At 45.0% G+C, this 25,341-nt stretch overlaps 1 protein-coding gene across 5 annotated transcripts in view; it reads left to right on the top strand.

Annotated features, from left to right (window-relative positions):
• Positions 1-6,130: 6,130 nt before the first annotated feature.
• Positions 6,131-25,341, top strand: part of CYTH3 (cytohesin 3) — a 95,986-nt gene continuing 76,775 nt past the window's right edge. For 3 of the 5 annotated variants that reach the window (XM_079945359.1, XM_079945357.1, XM_079945358.1), the window contains exon 1: positions 6,684-6,861. In XM_079945359.1, coding sequence (XP_079801485.1) covers positions 6,816-6,861 — 46 coding nt within the window. In that variant the 5' untranslated portion in view covers positions 6,684-6,815. Of the gene's footprint in view, positions 6,171-6,683; positions 6,862-10,674; positions 10,734-25,341 lie in introns of those variants that run through there. The other 2 variants (XM_079945361.1, XM_079945360.1) reach the window with 2 other exon arrangements.

Below are 25,341 nucleotides of genomic sequence, written 5' to 3'. Positions count from 1 at the left end.
ATTTGATAATTTCTGTTGCTCTTTCTTCAAGTTCATTGATTGTTTCCTTCATCTCTTCCATTCTGCTGTAAGCCCATAATTGATTTTTTTGGGGGGAGGGTTGGTTATTTTTTTCAGTTCTAAAATTTCCATTTGGTTCTTCTTTGTTTCTTCCATTTCTTTTTTTTTAATAAATTTATTTATTTTTGGCTGCATCGGGTCTTCATTGCTGCATGCAGGCTTTCTCTAGTTGTGGTGAGCGGGGTCTACTCTTCGTTGCGGTGTGCAGACTTCTCATTGTGGTGGCTTCTCTTGTTGCAGAGCGTGGGCTCTAGGCGCACGGGCTTCAGTAGTTGTGGCGCATGGGCTTCGTTGCTCTGCGGCATGTGCGATCTTCCTGGACCAGGGCTCAAACCCGTGTCCCCTGCACTGGAAGGCAGATTCTTAACCACTGTGCCACCAGGGAAGTCCCTCTTCTATTTCTTTGTTGAGATTTTCTATTTCTTTTTAAATTACTTATTTATTTATTTTACTTATTTTTGGCTGGGTCGGGTCTTAGTTGCGGCACATGGGATCTTTCGTTGCGGCTCACAGGCTCTTCATTGTGGTGTGCGGACTTCTCTCTAGTTGTGGTGTGCAGGTTTTCTCTTCTCTAGTTGCGGTGCGCAGGCTCTGGGGTGTGTGAGCTCAGTAGTTGTGGCATGCGGGCTTAGCTGCTCTGCAGCATGTGGGACCCTAGTTCCCTGACCAGGGATCGAACCTGCATCCCCTGCATTGTAAGGCGGATTCTTTACCACTGGACCACCAGGGAAGTCTCGAGATCTCTGTTTCTTTGCTGAGACTTTATATGTTTTTGTTTGTTTCAAGTGTGTACATCATTGCTTGTTGAAAATTTTTCTAACAGCTGCTTCAAAATCTTATTCATATTATTCTGACATCCCTGCCTTCTTGGTATCAGAATCTATCAATTGTCTTTTCTCATTCAACCTGGATTTTCCTGGTTCTTGGTGCGGTGAGTAATTTTCAGTTGTCTCCTGGACTTTTTGGTATTGTTATAAGACTTTGGGCCTTCGATAAATATTTTTATTATGTCTGCCTCCACTGACACCTCCAGCAAAGTAAGGGGGGGAATTCCTCCTCATTACTACCAGGTAGGGGGTGGAAGTCCCGGTTCTCCACTTGGCCTCTGTGGACATCCTGCACTGGGGGAAAGGGTACCTTGTTACTGCTGAGTGGAGATGGAAGTTCAGGCTCCTCCAGGCCCCTGCTGATACTGCCTTAGCTGGGAGAGGCTGGGGTACTTTATCACTGCTACCCATGGCCTCCACTGGTACCATGGGCGACAGGGGGCCTTGTCACTGCTGAGGGTGGTCAAAGTCCTGATGCTCCCCAGACCTTCTCTGACACCACCCCAGTGGAGAGGGAGAGGGGGCCTCATTACTGCCTGGCTGGAGTGAAAGTCTGGGTCCCCTACTTGACCTTCTCCAGTACCAACCTTGGAGAGGGGCCATTGGTTTGGGATACCTCCTTTCAGCTTGAAGAGAGTGGAGAGCTAGGCTCCTCTCTCAGGCTTTTGCTGATTTTGGTGGGAGTGGGGCTGGCTGCAGTGGAGTAGAAGCTTATTATCCAAAAGTTTTCTGTCTTGTTAGGCTGTACCTTTCCTGATCCTTCGACTAGAGAGAGGAGGCTTTTGTTATAGTTTTTCCTTCTTTGCACCAGTTGGTGTGTCTGGGTTTCTGGCTTCTCCAGCATCAAGTCTGGGATCTCTGAGGCAAAAAGAAAACTCAGGGAATTCACCACCATGTTGTTCCTTGGTTCCTGATGTCCCTAGTCCTTCTGCCCTCATCTTTCCAAGTCTTCTTGAGTAATGTTCATGGATTTTAGTTGTACTTAGCGGGAGGAATAGGAAAAAGTACGTCAACTCCATATTTCTGGAATGAGAAGTCTGTCTAAGCTACATTATTTTTAACAACAAAAGTGATCAGGATGGTCAGAATCTGCCCTGTATGTTGTTAAAGGAGGGGAAAGAGAGATTTAATATTGTGTCATTGGGCAACATGATGGAAAGACAAGCAATCACTTGCATTGTTTCTATTCCAGTGAATAGGGGTCCTTAATAGTGTGTTTATATATTTGAAACCTCAGTGATGAATTTTAATACATTTATTAAATGCTAAAAATGTATTGACCAAACAGAAGATCTGTACAAATTAAACTAGTATGATTAATCTATTATTGAGGGAGAAGTATTTGAGTGGGGTGTGCATGCCCGACCCTTCCCGTCTCTCTATTTTGCCTAAGAAAAGGAAGCTTGGCAGCTGCGAGGGGGTGTGTGGCGAAGGTTTCTGGGGCTGTTATTGTCCGTCTGGATGCTGAGGTCTGATGGGGCCTCATTAAACGTCATTGACTGCTGGCTCTTGTTGAATCCCCAGGGCCTGCGTGGTGGGGGAGCTAAGAAGCAGGTTTCGAATGAATAAAGTAACATCAAGGGAGGGGCACAGAGTCCCCAGGTTCCCCTGTGGAGCTGCATGCATGTGACCGTGGCCCTAAGAACCTAGTTCTTTAGAGGACTAATGAGGTATGAAGTGTGGGACAATTCACAAGCAGAGGGCGTGGAGTGTGGCAAGGTATGCTCCAGAAGACAGACTTGGAGGAAAACACAGCAGTTAGAAGGTGGCCGTGAAGGCGGGGAGCCCTTACTAAGATTCAGCTTTGCCTCCCTGTCGTGTCTCATGCATCCTGTCTGGCTTGTGAAAGAGGGAGTGGAGAAGCTTTCTGCCTCTGTGCATAACAATGATGAGCATTGATTGAGCACTTACTGTGTGCCATACACTGTTGGTGTATGACAGCATCTAGTTCTAGTTCTCAGAGTACCCATATGGGGCAGAGTCGTTGTTGGTTCCATTTCAGCTGCAGAAACTAGGGCACAGAGAGATGAAGCAATTTGCCCAAGGTCACACAGCCAAGAACTCAAAGTACCTGGGCTGTATGACTTTAGAGCTTGCAGTATCCAGTTAGCAGAGGTGGTGTGCTCTGATGCATCGTGGCTGGGAACCTAGTGACCTTACTGGGCATTATGTGGCCTTTTGGCAAAGTCAGTGAATGACTGGAATTCGTGGCTGGCTTTCGCCATCCTCCAAGTCAAATTGCAGACTCACCTTTGCTTGGGCACAGTTCGGCTCTCTGGGTCTGGGAGGGGTGTTGTTCTGTCACTTGATTGCTGGCTAAGAGCACAGTTTCTATTCAGAGGACAGTGATTACAGACAGATGTTCCATGTACTAATGTGTGTCATTTTCACATTTTTTTCCTTTTTAATCCCCTGTCCGATAGTCCTCTCTGCTCCCCGGGATGGATTTTCCTGATGACTTTAAGCTGCACACAGCAGACTCTGACCAACATCTGAAGGGGACCTTTTTAAATTAAAAATTTTTTTTGTTTGTTTTTGTTTTTAGTAGGTCAGGGACGTCCTATAAAAATGAAGAACGAGATAAAAATAACACAGCTTTTTATTACTACAGAAGACACTTTGCATTTGATAACTTCATATCCACGCTGCCTTGAGTGGGTATGTGAAACGCCTTTCTTCCAAAGTAATAGCTTGAAATGGTGGCCAAGTTATTTTTTTCCCAAGTTTACCACTACTGAGAAATTTGACCGCCTTTGTTCTTGAAAAAATGCAAGTGACTAATCAATCTAAAAGGAGTTAAGCTGCCCTTGGTAATCTGAGGCCAGAGAACTGTTGTCAATTGTGTAGATTCCAGGGGGGAGAGAATAAGACCAAGGTAGACTGCACTGAACGATTGGAAAGGGAGATGGACGCTGTGAAGGACATGATGTCTGGGCTTTTGAAAATTTAATGAGGATGTGACTTGACACTTGGACCCCCGTTGTTTGCCTGGGCAGAACGGAGAATGCTAGTCTGCACAAGATCATCTCGATTCCAATGAGACGTTTTCTTTCCTAGATGAAATTAGATTTCAGAAAGCGTTGCTTTCCTTGCATGACCGTGAGCCAGCAGCGAGCTGGACGCTGTGTGTGCCTTTCCCAGACTGGACCAGAGACCCCTGAGCAGATGTAACGGATCAGTTGAGGTTTCCATCTGCTGACAGTCACTGCTGTCTCTGCATTTCTTGATCAGTATCAGAGGAGACGGGAACTGCTCTGTGTAGGCCGCGTGGGCAGCCTCTTTCTGACTGAGTGCAAAGAAACTGGCCTTGGCAGCGTTTTGGCAATTGTGACCTTAGTGCTGGGCGAGGACACTTCTGTCCAATTTCATAGACTTCCACTTGGAGGATGGAGATGAATATACAAAGGAGAAGTCCTCTGACCTTTCCAGAATGTGTGCCCATTCTTGATTTCTTAAACTATTTCTGTGGTGGTCAAAGGGCTGATAAATGGCTTTCAACATGTTTTCAAGATGTCCTCACTTTTGCTTGCCCTGTTCCAGCAGCAATACCAAATACGTGCAGTTCAAGCAAAAACTGTTGCTTTCTACATTTCTTTGATGTGGCCAGGCCCTGCAGTGGATCACAGAGACAAAATACATACAGACTACAGTTTTGGTCTGAAGGAGTTTCAAGGCTGCAAAGCCAATAGACAGGAAACAGCAAACACTGTGAGAAAGTCTATAAATAGGATAGGACATCAAATTTTCAATTAAATAATTATTTGAGTAATTATATGCTTAATGGCTGTATTCCTTCTAGGCCATATGTCCCTTGAGGACAGGAACTGAATCTATCTTTTTCATCATCGTATTCCCAGCACCTGGGACAGTGCTTGAAACACAGCAGGTCCCTAAATGTGTATTGTCTGATGGAATGATTGCAACAAGGTTTTGGGTTTAACACTTGGAGTGGTGTCTGCTGCATGAATTATTTTCCTTACAGATTCACTTATAAAGCTTTCAACATCCGAGTAACACAGATGGGCATAAAGTGAGTGCCTATCTTAGTGGATAATTAGGATACTTAATGTTCCTATGTAGGGCCAACCTGCACGTGAGCAGATTAGATACCTGCTATCTTGGTGGCATTTATGAGGTACTGGAAAGCAGCTCTTTTCCCAAAAATCTAATTTTTCTATTAGATATTAATTCCTTCGCATACTGAAGGTTTTTAAGTCTTCCAATTACGCCACTCAAGTGCAGAAATAAAGGCTTATAATCCGAGCCTTTATTCTCCCAACATTTCTGCAGGCTTTGTCGAAATGGAGGCCCTGGCTAAGCTGTGGGGATAATATAATACCCTGCTTACAAATAACTGGGCTATGGCTGATTCTGATGGAAATGAGCTTGGGTGGAGATCAGAGAAGCAATTTTCAGACTCAAACTTTGAGAGAAGCATCTATGGATCTCACTCTAAGAAACCTAAAGAATTAGGAGTTGACATTTAAAAGCACTTAAAATTGATAGTATCACTGAGTTCAAAGCTCCACATGTCACATTATCAAGTTCAAAGTATGCTGTCATTTTTCTCAGTAACTACGCTGTTATCTCCAAGATAACCAAGCCAACAGGAACAAGACCAGGAAGCCAAGTCTGTGGGCTGGGATGCAAACCTACATCTCCTGATGCCTAGACCCCTTTTCTGTTGTATATTTGTCACATAAGCTGCCACAGGTCTTATCTCACCCAGAAGTGTGCCGGGAGGCTTGAGCAGCGCCAGAATGCTGGGTGTTTAATTTTTGAGATTATTAGGAGGTTGCACTCTTTGGAATCATCCCACAACCTTGAACAAAAAAGTGAAAAATGTCCATTTTGATAAATGACAGCAGAAAGTTCTTTCAACTCAATGGGCCATTTGTAAATATAAAACACTTGCTGGAAAATTATATTAGAGATGAATTATCTCCTCCATTACAATGTTTCCTTTTCTTTAATGCAATTTAGTTCCAGCAAATTGAACAGAAAAGCTTGGGAGGGGCCCCATTCAATGGTTCAGGAGGAGTTACTGGAAGCAAGATGTGGAGTGGAAAAGGAGATCCGGGGAAGATACGGGTCAGGGGCTGGCTGAGGCCTTCTGCCCAGGGGGCCTGTGCTGAGGACCCCGGCTGTGCCCACGGGAAATTGAATTCAGAGCTCCTTCTGCATCATAAATCCAGGGCAGCTGGCAGCTTTCCAAGAGAGACGGGAGAGAAAGCGCAGGAGCGACTGGGGCCAGACGGGCCAACCCTACAAAGCCCTCTGAGGGTGAGCCCCAGGTGTGCCGGCTGGGGATTCGGTTCCAACCTCATGATAACGTTTATTTACAAGCTTTACACTTTGTCGAAGTGCACTCATCTCCAGGAAAGGAGAGCCTCCATTCTACACCAGAAAGCGGGAAGGCTGGAATTACTGTAAAATTTCTCGGGCCGAAGGGCGAAGGCTTGACTTTTAAATACGTTTCTTGGTCTTTTTTCCCTGGGTGCACGTGCGAGGAGGACCTCCCGCCGCCGTGTTTTGTAGACTCGGCATTCGCCTGCCCCGGACCCCACGTCCGTCCCAAGGCTGCTCGAAGGCGGGGCGGGGCCGGGTGTGCACGCCCGCTTCGCCCCCGGAGGGTCCCCTCTCACCCTCGCGGGGCTCCGGGCGGGGCCGAGCGCGTTCACGAGGGGTCCGGGCGGGTTCCCGCAGGCGGGGCCGCGCGGCCTCGGGCCACGCCCATCGCAGCCGGGGGCGGGGCCTGCGCGCCACGTGACGGCGGCGCCGAGCGGCGAGCGCCCCGCCCCGCGGGAGGAGGCCCGGGCAGCGACCGGGTCCGCGCGCTGCTGGAGCTGCACGGCCGCCGGCACGCTCCGCACCCGCGGCCCCTCGCCCGCTGGCCCCGGGCTCGCCGGCTGCGGGAGCGGCCTCAAGATGGACGAAGACGGCGGCGGCGGCGGCGGCGGCGAGGGCGGCGGCGGTGAGTGTCGGAGGTGTGGCCGGCGCGGCTGGCGGCCTGGGGCGGGGGTCGCGGACGCGCCGGACCGGAGCGGGGACTGCCGGTCCCGGGTCGGGGGTTGGTGGTGCAGGTCCGCCTGAGAAGACCGGGTCTGGGCAGCGCCAGTGCCGGCTGCCGACCGCCGAGGCCCGCGGCGCGCGCCGGGCCCGGGGCCCGAGGCGGGGGTCCGGGGGCCCCGAGGCGGGGTCGTCGCGGAGCCCGGGCGAGGGTCTGGGACGAGGCTGGGGCTGCCCGCCGGCCGGGGCCTCCCGGAGGCTCGGGTCGGGGTTCGGGGGTCGCTCTCCGCAGGCGGGGGACCTTGGGGGCGACCTTCTCTGCTCTCACGCCCTCCGGAGCCCAACCGTCGGTGACGACCCTCCCCGCGTCTTCTCTCAGGTGGTGGGAAGCGGGGAGTCCACGGGAAACCGGGATGGCAAAGTTTTGAATTGCGGATCCTCTGGGTCCAAGAAGGGCGGCTGCGGGGAGAGGGTTGAACGTCGTGACAGTTTTCTTGGCTTTAGGTCAGAAGTGGTCAGTGGGATCGTTAAATGAGGAGGGGGCAGCTAGAGCGCACGCATTTTATGAAATAGGGGAACGTTACGGAGTGAGCCAAAAATAAATTTAAAAAAAGTCAGAGGAGCCGAGGGGTCGGAGTCAGGAGCTGCAGCCCGCCCGGAGGTGAGACCAGAAAACCAAGCTGTCCCTCTGACGCTCGGTCACCTCTTGCTAGAAGATTCGCGTTTGTTGTAAATTATTTAGTGGAATACAGATTACCGTTGTGTCATGATGCGAATTACGCCTTTAAAAGCGAATAACGTGTCTCTGTAGTGTCTGTGGATGGAGTGGGGTCGTTGGCTTGGGAAGCAAAGGGTTAATACCCCTGTTTTACAGGAACACCCAAAGTTAAGGATCTCTCTCTGTTTTTGCTAAAGATCTCCTTTATGCTGACAGACGGAATCATCAGAATCCCTTGTAATAAGGGAGCATTTTGGAAAAAAAAAATCTTAATTACAGGCTGCGGAGCAGCTGCCTGTAAGAATCAGCAGTGTTGAAAGCTTCAGGATGAAGTGGTTAATCAAGGTACCTTCTAGCATTTAAGTGCTGCTCCGGGGGAAATGTTTGCGCCCCAAGAAGCGGTGGGGCTGGGATGGGGGTAAGTTCGCCCGAATCCTGGCGTTTGTCGAGTTCAGTTTTCATAGTTGAAGCTGGGGGTAGCACTGTGGCACTGAGTGGGTGTGTTGTTTTGACGGAAAGTTCTGTGGAAAGGAGGAGCCCAGGTGCACACCCTCCTCCAGCCAGGCTGCTGTCTGAAGAATGTAAGTGATGGATTCTCCGTGGACGCGGTGCTTCCTGCCTGTCAAAATCGGGGTAATAGCACCGGCAGACAAGTGTCTCCTTTTTAGAAAACAAAGACAAACAACTGTAATATTTAAACGTTTGACATTCGAGTCCAGGCAGCTGGCTGGCTTGGCGATTTCATTTGAAGGAGTTTTGGACTCTGTCCGTTAAGGAATGTAGAAAACTTGAAGGTAAAAGCAGGTATAAAGATGAAAAAAGGAAGCCAGTATAGATCTTGAATATTATAGCGAAGGACAGTATTACATCTCCAAAGTATCAAGACTTTCTTTGGGCTAATATAGCTCATCTGGGAATACAATCCTGAGATTTAAAAAAAGAAAAATCACGCACAGGAGCTGTGCATTAACGTTATTTATAATAGAAAATTGGAAACGACAGTGCCTAATAGGAGACTGGTGAGGTAAATTATGGGGAGTTTACTGGAGGAAATATTTTCCAACCATTAAAAATAAGCAGTTTTATATATTAGGGTCTAAACAATGTAAAAACTGCTGATATTATGGATGTTTTATTTTCTTGGTTTTTATATTTTCCAAGTTTCTGGAATGATGTATATTACTTTCAAATTTGGAAAAAAAAAAAACTTAAAAAATTTACCCTAGTAAGACAATTGATAAAATTTGAATAGGCAATAGATCAGATAATGGTACTGTATCAGTATTAAATTTCTGGGTTTTGATAATAAAAATAGAGAAAATATTCCTTTTCTTAGGAAATACACACTGAATTATTAAGGTATAAGGAAGTATAGTGCCTCAGCTTACTCTCAAGTGGTTCAGAAAAAAAAGTTCACACACATGAAAAAAATAGAGACAGAAGGATAAACATATAGGGCAAAACGTAAATACTTGGTGTATCTGGGTCAAGGGTATATTGGTATTTGTTGTACAATTCTTGGAACTTTTCTGAATGTTTGAAATTATATAAAATCATCTCTTCAAAAAAAAAAATTACCCTGCAGTGGGAAAAAGGATATGATTGTTTTTAAAATATCATTTAACTCACTTCACTGGAACAGTCAACAATGAACAGATATTTATTGATTATTTACTAAAATGTCCCTGCCTTATTAAGCTTTATCGATATGGTTTATTAAATTCTTTCTTCCTTGCCTCATGGAAGACACTTTAAAATGTTTGGCATTCTTAGAGCAAGTGTGTTTTTGAATAGATGGAAATCTTAAGAGTTTTGAAAGACGAGTCATAGTGCTTGTCATATACATTCGGTGTGCTTATGTTTAACTTTTGATTGATGGAGGTTTTGAAGTTAACATACTTCCTTCTGGTGCATTAGTTTTTATCACCATTTAGGTTTCTAAAAATGCTTGGCTTTAAAATTCATGGTTTTAAAAATAAAGTTCAGCCCTTCGAAAGAATAGTTTCGCTTGCCAGTCATTTGCAAGACATAACTTTTTTGGGTATATTTTTAGAGTGTAGTACAGAACTTTGAACTGTATATGGGGAGGTCAGTTTCAGCTTGTTTACCAGAGAGGGTAAATAAGCTATTCAAACATAGTTATGCCAGGGGCAAAAGAATTAAAATATCTTTTTGCTGATGTGTTGGTCCGGTTAGAAGACTTCCAAAAATGATTCCTGCTTGCTGTTTTGATACTTTTAAGTGTTTGTCCAGGGTATTACTGTTTGTTCTTTAACTGTAGGATAAGGAGAGAGGGTGGTGGTAGGAATGGCTGGAAGGCAGTTCTAAGGAGGAACACATGGGGGGCACTAGATTACAAGAACACACTTATTTACAATGTGTGCTGAGTGTAGTTAAGGTATCTTTCATTCCTTTGGGGCCTTGTTGCCTTTCAGTTTTTCTAGAACAGTTCTTGAGATATGTCTCTACTTGGAAGGTGACTGGCTAGTTCGGTTCATTGCCACCATCCTAATGCTCAGTTTGGGAGTCTGTGTGATTGAACTTCCTGAACGGACCATCTGTGGCAGATGAGGTGAATAACTTTACTGATTTCCCCTCCCTCCTGCACCCCGCCCCCCTTACCCCATCAGCATAGCTGAGACGTAAGCCTGTGCTTCACGTGAGAAGCTGCTCCACCTGAGAAGCTGCTCCACCTCACCCAATAAAAGTTAATATAAATTAAGGCCAGGCTGAGATCCCAGATTTTGCCTGTCAGGCAAGCGATAACCCCTACATTTGAAACCATCTGTGGGCGATGGGAGTGTAAATTAGTTACCACTCGTAAGGAGGCTGCGCCAGCCTGTGCTTGGCTGGCTTGGATCCATTGCTTGCCCTTCGCCTGCAGAGGGACATTTCCCAGAGCCTGGGTCGGCTGGCTCGGGGCTAGGTGTGGCCAGTGGGAGCCGCTAGTGGGTGATTGGATGGCAGGAGGAAGGGAGAGGCCAGGTTATCGTCTTTGCTCGCATTCTGCCTTCAGCCTTGTGTCTGGCGGTCGGTCTCCTTTTGGCTCCAGCTCCTGCCTGTTGACCGAGCCCCCGAGCTTTGGAAGGACCTCCTGCCTGTGACCCTCCAGTTTAGAGGTGGTAGCAGCTTGTTCCTCTTGCTAATCGCTGCATTGTCTTACCATTTCCTGTATGATTCTCAGCTTTTCTATTGTATGTGTAACCAATTTCTTGTTTTAAATTCCCTCTACTTCAACTCCTTGAGGGCCTTCTGTTTCTTTGGTTGGACCCCGATAGATACAGGTGCCCTGGGCAGCAGCTTTTAAAATTACAGGCATGTACATCCTTTGACGCAATACCAGTTCTAGGAATTTAACGTGTAGGTATATTTTTACATGCCTGAGATACCGTAGGTACAAGAGTATTCACTGCCTTGTTTGTAATAGTAAAAGATGGAGAATAACCCGAGTGTTCACTGCACGTTGTGTACCCGCATGGCGATTGAAGTCGTGAGGCTGTAGAAAGGAATGAGGAGGCTCCTTATGAACCCATAGGCAGAGGTTTCCAAAATATTTTACTAAGTTACAGAAGCAAAGTGTAGGCAAATGTGCACTGTTTGTTACCATTTCTGTTAAAAAGAAAAAAAAGGAAGTGGTTACATATGCATGAAAATTCTCTGGAAGGCTAAGCAAGGAACTGATAACAATGGTTACCTGTTGGGGAGGGTGATGGGAACCAAGCAGATGGGGAACGTCAGTGCCCTGGAAACTTCGCTCTATGCCTTTTTATATTTTGCAATTCAGAAAAGCTTGTCCATCTCCACTGTTTGCCAAACTGGTAACCAGTTTCACAGAAAAATAGTATGAAAACACCCTTTTTGAGAGAATTTTAAAAATTGAATTATAGTTGATTTACAATGTTATGTTTTAGGTGTGCAACAAAGTGATTCGATATTTTTGGAGTTTTTGTATATTAAAAAAATCAATGTAACCTGTAGAAAGTTATAAAATAAATAACTTATTTTTTCAGTCTGCATAGGAAATTAACTGCTTTCTTTTGAATGTTTAAAAAGTGACATGATAGGTGCTTTTAGGGTATGCTTAGAGCGTATTGTTTTCTGGAACATTTATTTATTCAACAAATATTGATAGCATCCCGACCAAATGCCAGGTCCTGTGCTTGGCGGAAGGGTGAATACAGTGAATAAAGCAGATGAATTTCCTGCGTTCCTGGAGCTTTTGTTTAGACGGGAGACTGAAGAAAAATGTAAACAGATGTATAAAGTCTTTGCAAATTATGCTGATGTGTGAAAGGAAATCAACAAGGGGTTGAGGGGAGAGTTGGGGGCCTGTGGTGGGAGGGGTAGGTAGGGCCCGTAGCCAGGGGAGGCCTCTTGGAGGGAAGACTCTTTCAGGTGTGACCTAAAGGGGTCGAGGACCAGGCAGAGGCTGGGCCCGGGGCTTGGGGAAGCAGAGCGCCTCCAGAGGGCTGAAAGCTGCCGTGTGTGGTCTGAGCCAGCAGTGAACTGGGACGCTTCAGGCAGTTTGAGTAGGTAAGGAATTTACATTTTATTAAGTGCGTGAAGCCAATGAAGGGTTTTAAACTGCGGGATGACATTTGATTTATGTTTAAGTAATTGTAGCTAATGTTTACACAATGGTCTCTGTGTCCAGTTCTGCCGCGCCTGCTTTATGGATCTATTTACTTTTCGCAATAACCCTGTTAGGTACTTAACATGAGCACCATTTACGGATGACAGTGGACAACTGAGGCACAGGGAAGCCAAGTAACTTACAGCTAGTAAGTGGTGGAGCCGAGCTTTGAACCCAGGCGTCCTGGCTTCAGAGGCCACGTTCTCAAGCATCGGACACCCTGCCCTGTAAGGAGAGTGTCCTCGGCTACCGAGTGGGGAACAGAGTGGAGGAGGGGCAGAGAGGACTTGGGGATAGGCGCCAGTGAGGAGGGGTTCGGGTGGGAGTTACAGGGGCGAGGTGGATTGCGGGGGGTGGCAAAAGTGAAGGGAAAGATCGGTGTAGGACAAACCTATATAAAAACTCATGGAAAAGTACAGAAAGCAATGAAACAAACACGTTCCCATGACTCAGAATCCATGTAGCTGTTAATGTTCTGTCCCATCGTTTAAGGTCTTTACAAAAACTAATTAAAGCATCTCAGGTAAGTGTCTCCATCCTAGCACCTGGCAGCATCGTTCTTCCCATCGCTCAGGCCCAGATTCTGGTGCGGTCTTCCACTTCCTTTGCCTTAGCCGTCCACCGTTCTCCTTGCCGCCGCCCTTGTCCACACAGCAGCCAGAGCTGTCTCTCTAGAGCAGAGGTCGTGTCACTCCTCGCCAAGTCGGCACCGTCCTTGGCGCACTCAGAGTCCCCTGCTGCCTGCGGTGTCGGGTCCCTGTGCTCTAGGCCAGGGGCCTACACGCTTTTCCTGAAAGAAGGCCCGACGGCAGACGTTCTCAGCTGTGTGGGCCACGCTTGGGCTCTCACACGCTCTTCTCGATAACCCTTTAAAAACATAAAAAAAAGTTCTCGCCTTGGGGCTGTCCTTGCCCCTGCTCTAGTCCCCTGTGGTCTCTGATAGTTGCCCTCACTTTTGTCACCACGCTGGTTCCGTGAACTTGCCAAGCGCTGCCCTGACTCCGTGCCTTGGCACTTACTCTGCCCACGGTGATTTCCCCTTAGGTATCTGCGTATGTGCTTGCTTGGTCCCTTCGGGTTTCTGCTCGCACGTCTCCCTGCCACAGAGGCCTTCGTCCACCAGCCTGTCTCAAGTAGCACCCCGCTGTCCCCCTTCCCAGCCTCATTTTTCCTCTTCGCTCTTAGCACTCCTCATCTGCTGCACACCTGTTCATCCTTCGTCTCTCCTCTCTTAGAATGTAAGTTCTGTGAAAGAAGGAATAGCGTCTGCTTTTAACCACTGCTGTCTCTCCAAGACCTGAGACGTCGTGTGGAATAGGCCTTCAGTGAATACTTGTCAATAAGTACTGAGTAAAGTGGGGCTCGCTCCTGTCGAGCGCTTCTGGTCCTCTTCCCCTTCCTGTCTTTTGTATTTCCTAAAGGCAACCATGATGAATGTGATGTGGGCCCTCTGGAATAGTTTTCATACTGGAATGTGTATGTGTGTGTGTCGGTAAGCAATATATGGATCTCTTTTTGGTTTGTTTAAAAAATTATCAAAAAATGGCATCATACTCTGTGTAATGTTCTGCAGCTTGTGTTTGAGGTTATCCGTATTATTATGTAGAGACCCTGTTTCTTTTAACCGCCATAACGTTTTATTTTTCTTGTCCTGCCTTGGACTGTTCTGTTGATTTTACATTGTTGCAAAGAATACCACGGCTCCTCTCCTTTTACAAGCTGTGAAAGTTTCTCTTGAGTATCTCTCTAGAATCGCAGTTGTGGGTTGTAGGTGTGCTCTCTGTTTAACTAGATGCTGGCAGGTTGGTTTCTCACCAGGTGTATTATCAGCGTCGTCATCAGCTCTTGGCATTTGTCAGACTTCTAAGTGTTCGCCTGTCTCCTGGGTGAGAAATGATGCACTGTTATAATTTGCATTGCTCTGCTAGATGTATTTTGGAGGATCAGATGGGCGTATTGACAGCTGGGAGGTTAAAGGCGAAGGAACTGCAGGAATCAGAGATGACTCCTAGGTTTCTGGCTCACGTGACTGTGGGTGCTGCTGCTTCAGGAGAAGGGGAGTCTTGAGAGAAAACCATTTGGAGGGCTCATTTGTTTTTTTGTTGAAGATGTCATTATTTTCTCCTCACTTTTTTTTTTTTTTTTCGGTACGCGGACCTCTCTCTCACTGTTGTGGCCTCTCCCGCCGCGGAGCACAGGCTCCGGACGCGCAGGCTCAGCGGCCATGGCTCACGGGCCCAGCCGCTCCGCAGCACGTGGGATCTTCCCGGACCGGGGCACGAACCCGTGTCCCCTGCATCGGCAGGCGGACTCTCAACCACTGCGCCACCAGGGAAGCCCATCTGTTGAGTTCTTAATTTCAGTTATTGCTTTTTTCAGTGTTCTTGATTCTTTTGTTAGATTCCAATTTTCTGTTAAAATTTTTCGTCTTGTCCAGTGAATTTCTTTATTAGTTATTGGTGTCTGATAACGTCAATATTTGGACATCAGTGAATATATTCTGTTGTCTATTTTACCCTTGGTTTTCAGTCTGTGATCTTGATTCCAGATTGCCTGTTAAGCTTTAATTAAATTCTAGACGATGTGCATGAAAAACTATAGAGGTAGTTTGAGACTATCTTCTTCAAGAGAGGCTCCTGGCAGGCAGTTAGGGTGGGGAAGTAATCACTTTAACACTGTGAGGGTTGGTCTCCCTCTGGTTTCCCCTTCTTCCAGGGTATAGCGCTTTGGTGGTCCCAGCTGAAAGCTCGGGGTGTTTACCAGGGCCTCTTCTACTTGGCAGCCCCTGAATTCTAATTTTGTCCCCCCAGTCCCATCAGACTGCTGGAGATTCTGTTGACCTCATATTCTATTCTCAACTACTTGTCTCTGCTTAGCTTCTTGGCCTTTGACTTTCTGCTGTGAATTGGCGAATGTCTCGAGGAGAAAAGTGGCTCAGATGATTGGGCTCATCTCTCTGCACCTTCTGTCTGGGATCCTGGCCTCCTAGGTTCTCACTGCATTGGTAGCTCTCTGATACCTTCAAACAGTTGTTTCTTATAATTTGCTCAGCCTTTTTAGTTGTTCTTGGCAGAAGGGTTGTCTGCAACAAGCTGGTCAGCTTTTACTGGAAACAGAATCTTAGGAATTCAGTTTTGGTGTTTAAAATCGGACTTCTTTGTGAGATGTCCTGGTAGAGATGGTAGGAAGATGCTTAGCTATGTGGTCTGCTGCTTAGAAGAATGGTCTGGATAGGAGATAAACATTGGGAAGATTTAAATTCTTCTAATTTATGGGAATGGGTGAGAGATCACTTAGGGGAGAGAGTTGAGAGAGAGGAGAAAAATTCCAGGACTGAAGACAACCCAGAAAAGGAGACCAAGAAAGGGTAAAGTTTTGCTGTGTGGTGAGAATAGAGGGAAAGCGTGGGGCGTGGTGAGTGGCGGGGAGCTTAGGGAGGGAAATGTGGGTTTGTTTTGCAACTAAGCGTTTCTCAAGTAAGTCCTTCTGATAGAGGACCGACAGTAATTCATTAATAGTAATGCTGTTTGCACGTCACACTCTTAGTGTAAATAACTTTGGGAGAGAGAAACTATTTTTTAAAGGTTATTGGCACGTCCTTCGGGAAGCAGGTTTATCAATTTGTAGTAGAGGATTATTGAAACTTCTGAAGTGAAATGAAATGAAAAAATAGGTTTTACCAAAGTATACTAAAAGCTGCATAAAGCATATTAAATATTTTGAATTTGTGGGAAAATAGTAAATCATTTAAATGAGAGTAGAAAATAAATGACTCTCCATCCTGATATTGAAGTTAATCAAACATAAACTTTTTATAGTTAATGTCAGCCCCCCAGTAGACATGATAGAATACACGTGAGATCCCATAGTGTTTTATAACGTGACTGCGACAACTCAGCAAGCGTTTATTTTGGGTAAATATCTTTCAGTATTCCGTAAATATTAGAAAAGACTCACCTGAGTCAATTTAGTTGGTTAAGGCTATTTTGTGATTTACTTTGATAGAGCAGATTTACTCTTTCTGCTGACTTGATGTCACCAGGCGCACTGTGCAAATAGGGGAAAGTAAGTTCCTATCTTAAACTTGCAGCAGGGCTATTTTTAATCACTGTACTCTTCTTTGGAACAACTTATTCCTGTAATTAATAAATAAAAATGGCAGTTTGCTATAAAACCAGACATTTTAATGATGATTGAAAAGTATTTCCCAATATCTAGCTAATTAGTGAATTTTTTTTTTCGGTTTTCATCCAGATGTTTGGCAACATGTAGACACAGCCTCACTGCAATTTTCTAATTCACTTTCATGGGAACATATAATATTCTCCGTTTATCTTGGACAGCAGAGTTTCCTTTTCTTTGGACAGATACATATGAAACACATGCTCTTCTAGTAGAGTTTTGTGGTCCTCTGAGAATTCTCTGAAGGAGGAAATGGGTTGACCTATTTGGTTGCTATGAAGTAAAAACAATCTTGTTTTCATTTTTTTCATGAACATCTGGGTTGCATTTATTTTACATTCTGGAGGTTCTTTAAAACCACAGTTTGATAATATGAGGCTTCATTAAAACAGTCACTATTTAGCTATTTCTATAGTTAATTTAGTGCTGGGGTGGCTGGTAGACTTTTTAAAATCTTAAAAAAAAGTTTCCCTTTCTATAAAATGTAACTTTTAAATAACAACCCTTGATTTTAAACCATAAAACGGGATCTAGATATTTTGGGGCGGCAGGGGAAGGGTCGGTCAGCTGGTTTGTTTCTCTGTTGCCCACCGCCATGCAGGCTGGCCTTTGGTAGGGCTGAATTCGAGTCTGTAGCTGCCATTGTGCTTCCCATCACAAATCCATCCTCCCTCCCTTCCTTGCTTGACAACCCTATTTGTGCAGATAATCTGTCCATTGTGAAGCGACCTTATCACCACGAGGAAGTGAATCTTAAATGGTCTAAACCAGGTAAGGTAATCCCGTTTTCCTTTATTGACTGTGTAAGCTAAATCTGGCCAATGAGCTGTGAAGGGCAGTTAGCAGGGCGACTTCTTGGAAGGGTATCTTCCTTCTTGGAAAAATACACAGGGAAGAAACAGTTCCTCTCCTTATGATGGCCTTTGTTGGGCCTGGGTGGGTAGCCAACTTACATTCATGATATCCCTGAAGTCCGTCCAGTTCCAGGCCCCCACGCTGAGGATGATCTGCTGGACCCTTGGTGGAGTTGCTGGGCTTCACCCACTGGGGAGCCCCCCCCCGCCCCCACGTCTCCACGTGTCCTGTCCTATGTGACTGTAGATACACCTGTCTTGTTCCAGGGCTGCGGGGTTGTCTGATACTGGCTGGAGCGGTAGGCAGGTTTCATTCTCTTATTTATTAAGAATAAGAATCTCATCTTGGCCATTGAGGGCCAAGAGGAAACCTCTTCTTTCTGCCACACGTGTTCACTGGGTGTATATATTTATCCCTTTAAGAACGGAGCTAGGTTACACTTTCTTTTTGAGATGAACACTTTCTGCTACTTTGAATAAAGCAAAATATATTTTCACATGCTTGTAAATCCATTAACAGTTTCATTTGGCACATCCTTATGACTACATTTCTTTATTTCTTATCATTTTTAAAAATTTATTTATTTATATATTTATTTTTGCTGCATTCAGTCTTCATTGCTGCACCCGGGGTTTCTCTAGTTGCAGTGAGCGGGGGCTACTCTTCGTTGCGGTGCGTGGGCTTCTCACTGCGGTGGCTTCTCGTTGCAGAGCACGGGCTCTAGGCACGCGGGCTTCAGTAGTTGCAGCACACAGGCTCAGTAGTTGTGGCACTTGGGCCCTAGAGCTCTTGGGCTTCAGTAGCTGTGGCACATGGGCTCAGTAGTTGTGGCTCATGGGCTTAGTTGCTCCACAGCATGTGGGATCTTCCTGGACCAGGGCTTGAACCCGTGTCCCCTGCGTTGGCAGGTGGATTCTTAACCACTGAGCCACCAGGGAGGTCCATGACTACATTTATTTTAACACAGAAATATTTTAGAAAATGCAGTAATCGGAAGTGGCAGGCGTTGGCCATTTAATATTCTGTTAGAAGACAGGACTTCCTTTTAGCTCTTTTCGGAGAGGAAATAAAATGATTAAGCATGTCCTTTTCCAAGTTTCAGTAATTAGATTAAAATTTTTTTGAATTGAGACAGGCAAATGAATTCATTTTTGTTTGTATTAGAGTATGGGAAAATGGGAGGATTTCAGTGACTTTTAAATGTTTGGCCTGTTCACACGATGAGGCTGTATTTCCCGAGTGTGGGAGGACAAGTGACTGCAGACTTTGATTCAGTATGTGATGCCCTCATGAGAGCGAGAACCATCTTGAGGATAAAATGACGCCTTTCATTGCCTGTGTAACAAGAATCTTAACGCTAGATAATTGTTCTTCTGAAGCATTGCGTTTCCCCAGGAATCACAGAGTATCTGCTGTAGATTCCCCAAAGTCACATGTTTCTAAAGCTTAGCCTTTTCATTTAAAATAATGGGTAAGCTGTGTGCTGGTCAGACGGTTACTATGATGTTTTTATTTTGACAAAAGAACATCACATGCCTTCTTCCCTCCTTCCTGTGGGTCAGACTGGTCTTTAGGTGTTAAGAATCTCGCTCACAAGAGGAGTCCGGAGCGCGTGTCGCACGTCCTCCGGCAGCCCTCGTGGTGGTTCTGCCTCACAGATGCCCAGCAGTTTGGACGTGCAGAACATGATTATTTTTTTAACCGGGAAAGAACATAAGCCGAGATATTCCCCCTGGGCTCTGCTGCTATCAGTACTTAGACATTTGGCTTTAGGATTTAAGTCCCTGGTACCTTCGGGCGGCCTCCATCCTTTTCTCCTCCAGCAGAGGGGCAGGGGCGTCTGAAGCCTTTCTTTTCTCATGTCTTCCTGTCCAGTGTTATGATCCTGACAAAGAGCAGACCCTCCCGCGTGTAGAGATGACAAAGACTTCCAGAAGTCTTCTGGCTTCTTCTGCATTTGAAATCTTATCTCCCTTTTCTCTTTGACCTGTGAAAATTCGAGGTAGGGTAAAAAGAATTGCACTCTTGAGAGAAAAGTCTGCACCTGGAAATGTGGTGCAGGCCTGCCCAGCAGTACGGAGTCGGGGGCACACCTTCAGCCCCACTCGGTGACTGGTCGCTGGCCCCAGCTGTCTCCCTACGTCTGGAAGCTCTCTAGTCAACGTGAGCTTGGCTCGGGCGGTTTTAACTTGGTTTTAGCAGTCAAGAGACACATCGGTGACTGGGAATTTCAGGAACAGATTTGACAGGAGAGCCTTTTCCTTAATTAAAGAGTTGTAAATTGACAGTCAGGGCCGGTCCAGCTTTCACTAGTTAGAGATGAAAGGCCAAGCTCAGGTGGTAAAACTAACCTGATCATCTTCCCCCAGTGCTGGAGAGGGGAGTCTTTTAGTGTAAACCCTTCATTTTATGAGACCGTTTCTGCATGTTTTGTTGAAGCTCTTTTCCCCTAATGTCCCTAAACATGTCCCTGCTGCCCTCCCCGCTCCACTCAGAGACCATTACTTTCATCCATTTACTGGAACTGGGAGCCTCAGGATGGCCCAGCGCTGTGGTGGACAGCCTTCCTTGACCTCGGCCGTGCTTCCTTCTGGCGGGCTGTTTGGGATGAACCATGCCAGAGAGAACCATGCAGCTACCCCTGCCCAGATAACCTCAGTCCCGTGGGAGTGGAGAGGCCCCCCTTCCCCCTTGTGATCTCTGGGAATTACGATTTCAGAATTTTTGCCTGTTTGCTCTATCAGGTCAGCCATCGAAGGATGTTTCAGACAGTTTCCTCAGCTCAAGGCAGAAAATAGTCGGCTGTGATGTTAGTGGTTTGTTCTGAGAATCTGAGACTCTCAGAGAGGTTTGCTTAAACATTTCAACTGGTTATTTGTTGTTGACATATTTTTAAGCAAATATATGCAGCTGTGGTACCTCTAGCCTTGATTGTGTAAATTACTTAATCTCCTAGAGATTAATCTTAATCTCCTAGAGATTAATCTTAATCTCCTAGAGCTTCAATCTTCCCATATGTAAAATGGACATTGAAAAACCCAAGTGAAGTTACTTAATGAAAAATTTATCAAAAATTCCCAATAAACAGCAGGCATTTAAAACCTTTTGTCGTCAACATAGTCAGCCCCTTGCCCACCCTTAGAAGCACAGCAGAGCGAACTGGAAGATGTTTTGTGTTTGGGTTTAGGAATAACTGATGATTGGCAGCATGATTATTGTTTCTTTTCTCCTCCAACTTGGTATTTTGAAAATTTTCAAAACTACAGAAAAGTTGAAATAGTGCAGTGAATACCCATGTATCTTTAACCTAATTGCTAGCATTTTTGCCACATTTGCCTTATCTCTAATATGTACTACTTTTTTTTTTTGGCTAACCCGTTTGAAAGTAAGTTACATATAGTATAACACTTTATCCTTAAATACTAAATAGTGTTCATTTCCTAAGGACATTCTCCTACTTAAACACAACCATTACCATACTTAAGAGAACTAATAATAATTCCATACTATCATTTCACATGTAGTCCAAATTCTGCTTTCCCCAATTTGTTCTCAAGATGTCTTTTATAACTATTTTGCTTACCTATCTAGGTTTTCATCAGGGTTTACACCTTGTATTTAGTTATGTCTCCTCAGTCTTAAAAAAATTTTTTTTTTTCCAGTGACTGACTGTTTTAAAGAGTCCAGGCTGGTTGCCTAATATCATTACTTGAATCCTATGGTCTAGATTCCATATATGAACAGAAGAGAGGAGTGCTTTGGTTTCTTTAATGTCATTTTAAAATTATAAATATGTTAAAATCATCTGCTTGATTCAAGGTCAAAGTCCCATTCATTTTTCTTGTTCTTTGGTAAATGTGGATTAGATTGGTGACCAAAAGGAGTTACCAAGCAGCTCAGATGTCAGTGGAGTACGTGCGTGGGCGAACTTGGAACGAATATACAGAGCGGCTGGTTGGGCCTACCCGCATGTGGAGGTGATTAGTTATCTGGCTTAACACAGTAAGGATTTTATTTTAATATTTGGCCATGGGTTTACAGAGAAACGAACTTCAGAACTGGAAAACTTAGTAAGACAAACTATATTTACATAATACAGAAGAGATGCCTTTGCTGCCAGAACCTTGGAGGAAGAGCAGACCTTTCAACTCCCAGGAAGGAGTCCTTTTCTTCTCCCTTCCCTCAGCGCCTTCCTATTGGCTTTAAACGTTTTTGAACTTCAGCTGCAGCTGAGACTAATACAGGATCCAGCTGTAACTTCTTTGTTGTTGTTAGTATATCCGGTGATGGTCATGGCAAGCTCATTGTATGAAAATTCAATAAAGGAAAGGGCAGGGTGGGAAAAAAAATGATACTCTACAGAAGTATTCAAGAACTAGGACCTGATCCAGGAGTCTCCCTTTCAGACCCACCCTGAAGTGTTAGTTCTGTTTGTGACGAGTCCAGTAGGTGTTTTAGTCTCTCCCTTTTAATCATGTTAGGTATACAGCCATGTAACCAGAGAACATGCATGAGGCTGACGTGTTGTTTTCGGGGCGGGGGGGGGGCAGAAAATAGTACCTGTGAGAACTGAGCCCTCCCCTTGTACAACGGGTCAGGGACTCCTCAAAGACCCGTCCGCGCTCCTGTGGAGTGAAAAGAGGCGTTCTCTTTGCTTAGGTCTGTTCAGTAGAACTCATAGTTATGCGTTTACCAGAGAGCAAGTAAGTACAGAATCAGCAGTTCAATAAAATTAAACGTCAAATTTGCATGTCTGCTACGAAGTAATTCCTATAAAAGCTTTGTATCTCTGATCAACTCTGTCTTACAAGGAACAAGTACATATCATCACCCTGTAGCTGAAGATGGATCGTGTGTTTTGAAACAGTTTTTGTGATAAACGTAATTATCATACGACTAGTGATTTTCACATGCTTGTGTATCTTGAACATTTTGTTTTCCTTTTTTTATGTTAAGGAGGTCACATTTCTCAGATTTCTTCTAATTGTAGCCAGACATCCTGTTTGGGGGCAAATCGAGACCAGCGCTGCCTGTGAAGGAATCACGCGGTTCTGTGGTGATCTTCCGGGTTGTTGTTTTTGGATTTGATTTTATGGACAGGTTTCCTTGAAATTTTGTACTCTAGTTTTAGATGATCTCTTTACATTTCTGTGGTTCAGGGCATCAGTAGTAAATATAGTATTTAGCACAGAAATATCGTTGAGTGTCTTAAGGCTGTATGAACTTTATAGGAAAAATAAACCAGTGACACTTCAGTGGATATAAGAGATGGGTACCACTTAACAAATTTAAGGGAGCTTTGAGCTGTTTCTCAGGTCACTGCTGTATCTGTACCAGCAGGACCAATATTTTGAAGAATCCTTACCTGTTTTACACTAGGACACTTCAGTCTCCTGGGTCCCCGCAAGTTACTATTTTCTATCTCCCACTGAAAGCGTTTTCGCGACTCTTCAAGAGACTTCCTGCCAGTCTCCTTTACTTCTCTCCTGTCTCAGTTTTACTCATAGTTTTGGGGTTTTTTTTAAACTTAAGAATAATCTGGTATTTTAAAAAGATTTATAAATGATTGGTTTGCTCCTCTATATAGTTATCAGAGACCCTGTTCTCCTGAAGTACCGTTTGATCTAATGAAGGTGTTACAGCAGTGAGCCTGATTTGGTAATAAAGTACCTCTTCTTTTTTTTTTTGGGGGGGGGGGAATTGAACTATCATTTACATAACAGTATATTCACCCTTTTATTTATTTATTTTAATTTTTTTAGGTTTTGAAAATTTTTTCAAACTTCATTTTTTTCAAATATCCTGCTGATTTTACTTTCCCTTTTTTTTTTAATGTTTCCTTTTTCTTTAACTGAAGTATAGTTGATTTACAGTGTTGTATGTGTTTCTGGTGTACAGCAAAGTGACTCAGTTATACATATATATATTCTTTTTCATATTCTTTTCCATTACGGTTTATTACAGGATATTGAATATAGTTTCCTGTGCTATACAGTAGGACCTTGTTGTTTATTTTATATATAGTAGTTTGTACCTGCTGATCTCAAACTCTGGATTTATCCGTCTCCACCCCGACCCGCTTCCCCTTTGGTAACAAGTTTGTTTTCTCTGTCTGAATAGTCACCCTTTTAAAGCATACAGTTCAGCAGTTGTTAGTATCGTATATTAACAAAGTTGTGCTACCATGACCTAATTTTAGAACATTTCATCACCTCAAAAAGAACCCCATCTCCATTAGCATAATTCTCCTTACTCTGCCCCTGGTAACCACTCATCTACTTTCTGTCTCCGTGGATTTGCCTGTTCTGGACATTTCATGTAAATGGACTCAGGTGCCCTGTGGCCTTTGGTGTCTGGCTTCCTTCTCTGAGCAGGTTCATCCACGTTGTAGCATGATTCCATTTTCCAGGCACATCCACGTCCTGACATGACTCAGTGTAGAGCGCCTGTACTTTTCCTGTGAGTGCAGGGGAGACTTGGGTTGGTTTTGGTGTTGGGAGAGATTTTACTCACCTCTGTCACATGGTTGAATCTGTGGTTTGTATGCCGTCTTGAAGGTTTTTAGGTTTGCCTGTGTTTCTTCTCATTGAGAAAGTTGAAGTTTATTTTCAGCCTTTTTACTTGAAGGACAAAATTGAAGCCTTACTGTCATAATACCTCAGTTTATAATGTCTGTACTGTTGTGCATGGTTGCCTCCAGAGCAGAACCATGTCGTCTGTAGAAAATTTTTACTCCGTAGACCAATATATGGGTTCAAGAAACCGAATTTCCCAGGGAGCTGTACTGAACTGTGTTAATAAAAGCAGGGAGAATCTTCTGGTCGGGGATCCAGTGAGGCTTTGCCAGTGTCATCCCAGCGGTGGACACATGAGACCAGACTTGCATCCTCTATTCACCCTGAAATCCCAGCAAACAATAAAAAAGGAAGCGATAGGAAACTCCGAGCAGCAGAGGGACTGGGAAAGGGACCTTTACCAGAGGAGAGTTGTTTTTTTTAACAAACCTTCGGAAGAAACAAGAAATTGGAACCTATAAACAGATAAAAAACAGAATGCAGATTGCGAGTGAGCGGGCAGGGCTCCCGGGCAGTCCCCTGAGCTGAGCGAGCATGGACGTGCACGTAGACTCGGGCTGCTGCCGTCCCCGAGGAGCCTCTCCCCTTCTTCTCTCCCTTCTTATTGTTGTTGTTGTTTTTTTGGCCGCCCCACGTGGCTTGTAGGATCTTTGTTCCCTGTCCAGGGATTGAACCCAGGCCCATGGCAGTGAAAGCGCTGAATCCTAACCACTGGACTGCCAGGAAATTCCCACCTCTCCCTTCTTCTTGTTTTGAGGGAGGCAGGTGATAGCATTTTACCATCAGGCAAATATTTCTTTCTGGAGATAGCATTCTCTGGGGGAGAATTAGATCTCCCTGGGTAGGTACCAGCACCCCAAGTGAAGCTTTTTTTCTTCTGTCTTATGGGGGCTTTTCAACCTAAAGGTTGCTGCCCTGACTTTTCATCCCAAGTGAAACCTGCCAGGGACAGAACACAGTGAACCTTCCCGTTCAGGACAGAAGTCAGGCGAGAGAAGGTACTTAATCCAGTGCTGGAGGAAGCCACGCAGCTGCATCTCAGTTATAAAAATGTCCAGACAGCAGCAGACTCCAGACAGATGGGGAAAAACTGACAACATGGAAGAGAAAATTTAATACATTTTTATAGCGGGAATAGCTGACCCCCAAAGAGCGTTCAGAAGATAGAAGAACACCTAAAAAAAGGATCCTTGGAGAGTCGAGGGAAGATGTGACTTGAGCACTAGTGTTTGTCTAACTTCTACCTCCCTTGAATCACTAGGTCCTGATGGAAGTGATTGAGGGGAAAAAAAAAAGTGTAAAAAATGAATGGGGAGAATTGGGATCAGGGTGAAGAAATACCAAGTGCTGACTCATGACTCTCCCTAGAGCTCAGTGCAGGGATAGGAGAAGTGTAAGAGGACATGCTATCGCCTCTGCTAACTTGGGGGAGAAGAGGGTGAGTGAGGCCACGTGGCTGCAGGCAGCTGGGGTGGGTTGGCT

The sequence above is a fragment of the Stenella coeruleoalba genome, assembly GCF_951394435.1.
Source record: "Stenella coeruleoalba genome assembly, chromosome: 15".
Lineage (NCBI taxonomy): Eukaryota > Metazoa > Chordata > Mammalia > Artiodactyla > Delphinidae > Stenella > Stenella coeruleoalba.
Note: the sequence above shows the minus strand (reverse complement) of the source record. Positions and strands in the feature narration are given on the sequence as shown.